At 37.0% G+C, this 4,242-nt stretch overlaps 1 protein-coding gene across 1 annotated transcript; it reads right to left on the reverse strand.

The window, feature by feature from the left end:
- Positions 1-2,583: 2,583 nt before the first annotated feature.
- Positions 2,584-4,242, reverse strand: LOC128600248 (interferon a3-like). The gene is made up of 5 exons (XM_053612580.1): positions 4,014-4,242; positions 3,715-3,795; positions 3,129-3,275; positions 2,866-2,958; positions 2,584-2,740 (listed from the first exon to the last, which is right to left on the reverse strand). Exons 1-5 carry the CDS (start codon positions 4,167-4,169, stop codon positions 2,636-2,638), a joined length of 582 nt encoding a protein of 193 aa, XP_053468555.1. The 5' UTR covers positions 4,170-4,242; the 3' UTR covers positions 2,584-2,635.

The raw sequence follows: 4,242 nt of genomic DNA on the forward strand, positions 1-4,242 counted from the left end.
GCCTGCTTACTGTACAGCTTTCGTTACCACCGTGTGTCACGCAAGTTTCGCAACATTTTTGCGCATAATAACCTAATTTCATTTAATCCATTTGTTATTATAGTCCAATGTTAAATTATTAAAATAATAGTAATTATTTTAATAATTACCAATAATTACCAAGAGATGATTGGCAGTTCTCCCAACACCCGCACTCTCTTCAAAACCTTTTCTACTCTTCTCTGTCCCCCTCCTCCCCCGTCCCCTACCTCTCTCACTGCATGACCTTGCCACTTGTTTTTCCCACAAGGTTTCCCACAGTCAGGAACCAGCTCTCAGCCACAGACATGCATAGACCGGCCCCTACTCCATGTAACTGAAACTGACCTGCTCGCCCCTGTCAGAGAGTGAGATCTCAACCTCCTGTACACCAAGCAGTCTGGCTTCAAGAGCAATCGGAGACTGCTCTGCTTGTCACTGAAGCCTTACGACTAGCAAGAGCAACCTCTAGATCATCTGTCCTCATCCTACTCGAGCTCTCTGCTGCTTTCGACACTATGAATCATCAGATCCTCCTGTCAACTCTCTCCAGCCTGTCTTATCCAACTGATACATTGATGTGTCAGCTTTACACTGAGCATTATTTGTGGAAGGCATGGGCACACATGGGCACACACACACACACACACACACACACAGAGAGAGAGAGAGAGAGAGAGAGAGAGAGAGAGAGAGCGAGAGAGAGAGAGCTTGTATGAACTCTTACCAGGTCGCAGAGCTTCTTGATAATTTCGCGTTTTCTTTTAGACTCCAGATCTTTGGAGCATCTTGCAAACACAGCCGGCCAAATAAGAAGCAACAGAAGCACACATCGCAGAGTAAGAACCATCCTGTCTGTTCTGGTCTGGTCTTGTATTCTCACCAAGAAGTCAGCTGAAGAATGAACAGAGGAGATGCCTGCAGGAGGCTTTTTATTCTCAAAACACGGAGCCCTATTTGTATGGCAGGAGCAGAGGGAAAGCCCGTGCACTGAACTGTAACACGAGAGTTCACACGCTGTGTAGTGATTTCATCCACTCAGCCCCAGTGAAGCAGCTTGTTATTCACTATTGTAAATAAATCAGTCATTGTTGTAAAGGCAATACAGGCCGATGTTCTTTAGTCATGATGATGAAATACAGAGGAGATACCTGCAGGCAGATTTATATTCTCAAAACAATAAGCGCAAGCTTGTACTTGTAAAGCATACTAAAGATTATACCTTCAACCATGACTGGCTAATTCTTTCGGATGTAGTCTGAGTGAGGGTTGGGTGTTTTTTTTTTTTTTTTTTTTTAATTGTTTGTTTTTTGTGTTTTTTTATGTTGCTATTTTGCGTTTGTACATTTCGCTTCGCTTTTGAAAATAACTGCTTTATAGGCAAGTGGCAGTTGGCTAATTGAAAGCATGTGAAAGTGATTGTCCCACTGGGACCAAATTTCCGCAATCCAACAATGATGCAATGAAAAGGTTGGTTGCTTTCATTTTCGAAAAGCCTAATGACGTAGTGCAGCATTAGTTTAGCCGCGTAATTCCTGTGTAATGACCTGTGCCGTCCAGGTAATTTTTTAAAATTACTATCAAAGCCCATGAAAAACCATTCATGTTTCATGTCACACACACACACACACACACACACACACACACACACACACACACACACACATATATATATATATATATATATATATATATATATATATATATATATATATATATATATAAATTGTTTTGATATTTGTTTCACCACATAAAGTCTAGAAATCAAATATTTATTAATCCTAACCATGCTATTCTCTGGATAAGTGTAACTCTGGAATTCTGTTTTCATGACAGATTTGATTAAAAATGGGTTCAGGGTATGCAGAAAAAAATTGGGTCACTAAAAGACATATTTAAAGACTAACTGATAATATTCGTTGTTGGACTTTGATCAAATGAACTTTCAGATTTCCCAGACAGGTAGTGAACGTTCCGTTATTGATCATACTGGCATATCACAGCGAGATTTACCAAGACCTTCAGTTTCACATCACATGACACTGCTAGCTTCAATACTGCTGCTGCATGCTACTATTAATAATAATAATAATAATAATAATAATAATAATAATAATAATAATAATGATGATGATGTGTGGAGTGGCCAGAGGGGTGCTGGAGACACCAAGACTATTTTTTTTTGTTTTGTTTTGTTTTTGTTTTTTACGTCCACCGTTGCAAATTGTCATTGTCTAACAGAGATATGAACATGGACTTAACTAAATGACCCATATTATGAGTGACACATAATTGTATGCATATTGTTTTAAATGCTTGACACATTTAATAAGCAAATATTAATACAAAATAGCATTTTTAAAATATGTTTTTATTTAAATCCAGATAAACATAAATGAAACATAGTAAGTTTTATATATATATATATATATATATATATATATATATATATATATATATATATATATATATATATATATATAAAGAAACAAACAAATAACGAATACTGCCGTAATTTATTTAAATAGAAAACATGATATAATTTATTTAAAGGTGAATAACAGGTATATGATGTTTGTTGGTGTATGGTTAAGTTGATCAGGTTTTTGAAGAGCGTTTAATCATGAAAGTCTCTTTTAGTTTTGGTGGCCAGTAAGTCGAGTCTTCTAAGGTGTTTCAGCACCACTCCTGTAATCTCATTCCAGCCCTCTGCACTGTAATCCTGCAAGGAGGAATCTCACATCAGAAAGCACCGACATTTTGTTTGAATCAGTAAAGGAGACTCAGACTGCACATTGGGGAAGTCTTCATGCTCCAACCCGCCGCCAGGACCTCCAGGGTACTTACCGTGCTTTTAAGGTGAGAAATCAGACTTCTGAAGTGCGTTTCCATCTTTTTAGATATTCTCTTCTGTATATTCTCTTCTACGATATTGTTTGCCTTTAATGAAAATAGTGGAATTATTATTATTATTATTATTATTATTATTATTATTAGTAGTAGTAGTAGTAGTAGTAGTAGTAGTAGTAGTAGTAGTAGTTACAAATCATTTCATGGAAAGCTTTCTGTTTTAAGATATCACTCCGTGCTGATTAATTCCGTTCACTCACACATCGCTCCAGCTCCAAAATCTGACGGTCCACATCAAGCAGGAAGATCTGCAGTTTATGTTGGTCGCAGTCCGCCTTCTCATATTTCCTGTAGATCCTCATGATGTTCTTCATAGTCCGCAAAATGAACAATATGTGATCCTTTGCCTGTTGAGTATAAGTAACAAGCACTGCAAGTTGTTTAAAACTGTATTGATCATCACTTTATTTTTAACCCCCCCTCCCCACACACCTTTCGTTGTGCTTAATATTTTTTGTCTATAACAATTTAATTTCTTGTTCTTGTAGGCTACTGTAGCGACCAACACTGGCTCAATGCCTGTCGTGGGTTTTCAACTTATAATTTTCTGATTAGAACAAAACATTTATTGCCGAGATTCCACCCGCTTACTGTGTTTATTTATATTATTTATTAATTATAGATGTAAATGTAATTACTGTAATGCAATTGATTGTTTGTTTTTCGTTTACTGTCAATGTATAAATGAACGAATAACCTTTAGAATGAATATATGTCCTACCCGATTAATACCAATTCAAAACTATTACTGTTCAAAAAGAAAGCTTAAGTAAAGCGGTACTTTACCTGTAGTTGGACTATGCGGTTGTACTGTTTGTGTGGAAATTCCACGCTGAGTTTGTCATGGCCATGCACAGAATCTTTGCACTAATGCAATAAATAAATAAATAAATAAATAAATAAAATAGAGGATCCAGTTCACCTTACAATGATGAGTTATTATCACATACAGTACACCTCTTACAGAAGTCCAGATGAACACAAATAAACAGTGTATGATTTAAATCACTGTAACAGTAGACTTGTAGATCTTTGATGCTTTTAATAACAGCTTTTAATAACAATGACTTTCTGTCTTTACTCACCGCCTGTTCAAGTTGAGAAATCGAGCTGTTGCTTAAAACCTGGAAGCTGCTAAGAGATGCTCTGTTCTGCGTCTTCATCCAGGTGCATGCAGCTGCGCAGTTCCAGAAGCTGAGAGTTAGCAAAATAAAACCCCACGCATTTATCACTGCCATCATGCTGAACCAAGCAAGTCCGTAAAACAAAAGACGGTCTATAGGACGTTCAGTGCACAAGTGCAGTGTAGTCAGG

The sequence above is a fragment of the Ictalurus furcatus genome, chromosome 24, assembly GCF_023375685.1.
Source record: "Ictalurus furcatus strain D&B chromosome 24, Billie_1.0, whole genome shotgun sequence".
In the NCBI taxonomy this organism is placed as follows: domain Eukaryota; kingdom Metazoa; phylum Chordata; class Actinopteri; order Siluriformes; family Ictaluridae; genus Ictalurus; species Ictalurus furcatus.

Excerpts from the sequence above, each read along its gene's own strand:
- LOC128600248 (XM_053612580.1), bottom strand. The coding sequence starts at position 4,169 with ATGATGGCAGTGATAAATGCGTGGGGTTTTATTTTGCTAACTCTCAGC. Across the intron at positions 3,276-3,714 it reads ACCGCATAGTCCAACTACAG|GCAAAGGATCACATATTGTT; the intron begins GTAAAGTACCGC and ends TATACTCAACAG. Across the intron at positions 2,741-2,865 it reads TTTCTCACCTTAAAAGCACG|GATTACAGTGCAGAGGGCTG; the intron begins GTAAGTACCCTG and ends TCCTCCTTGCAG.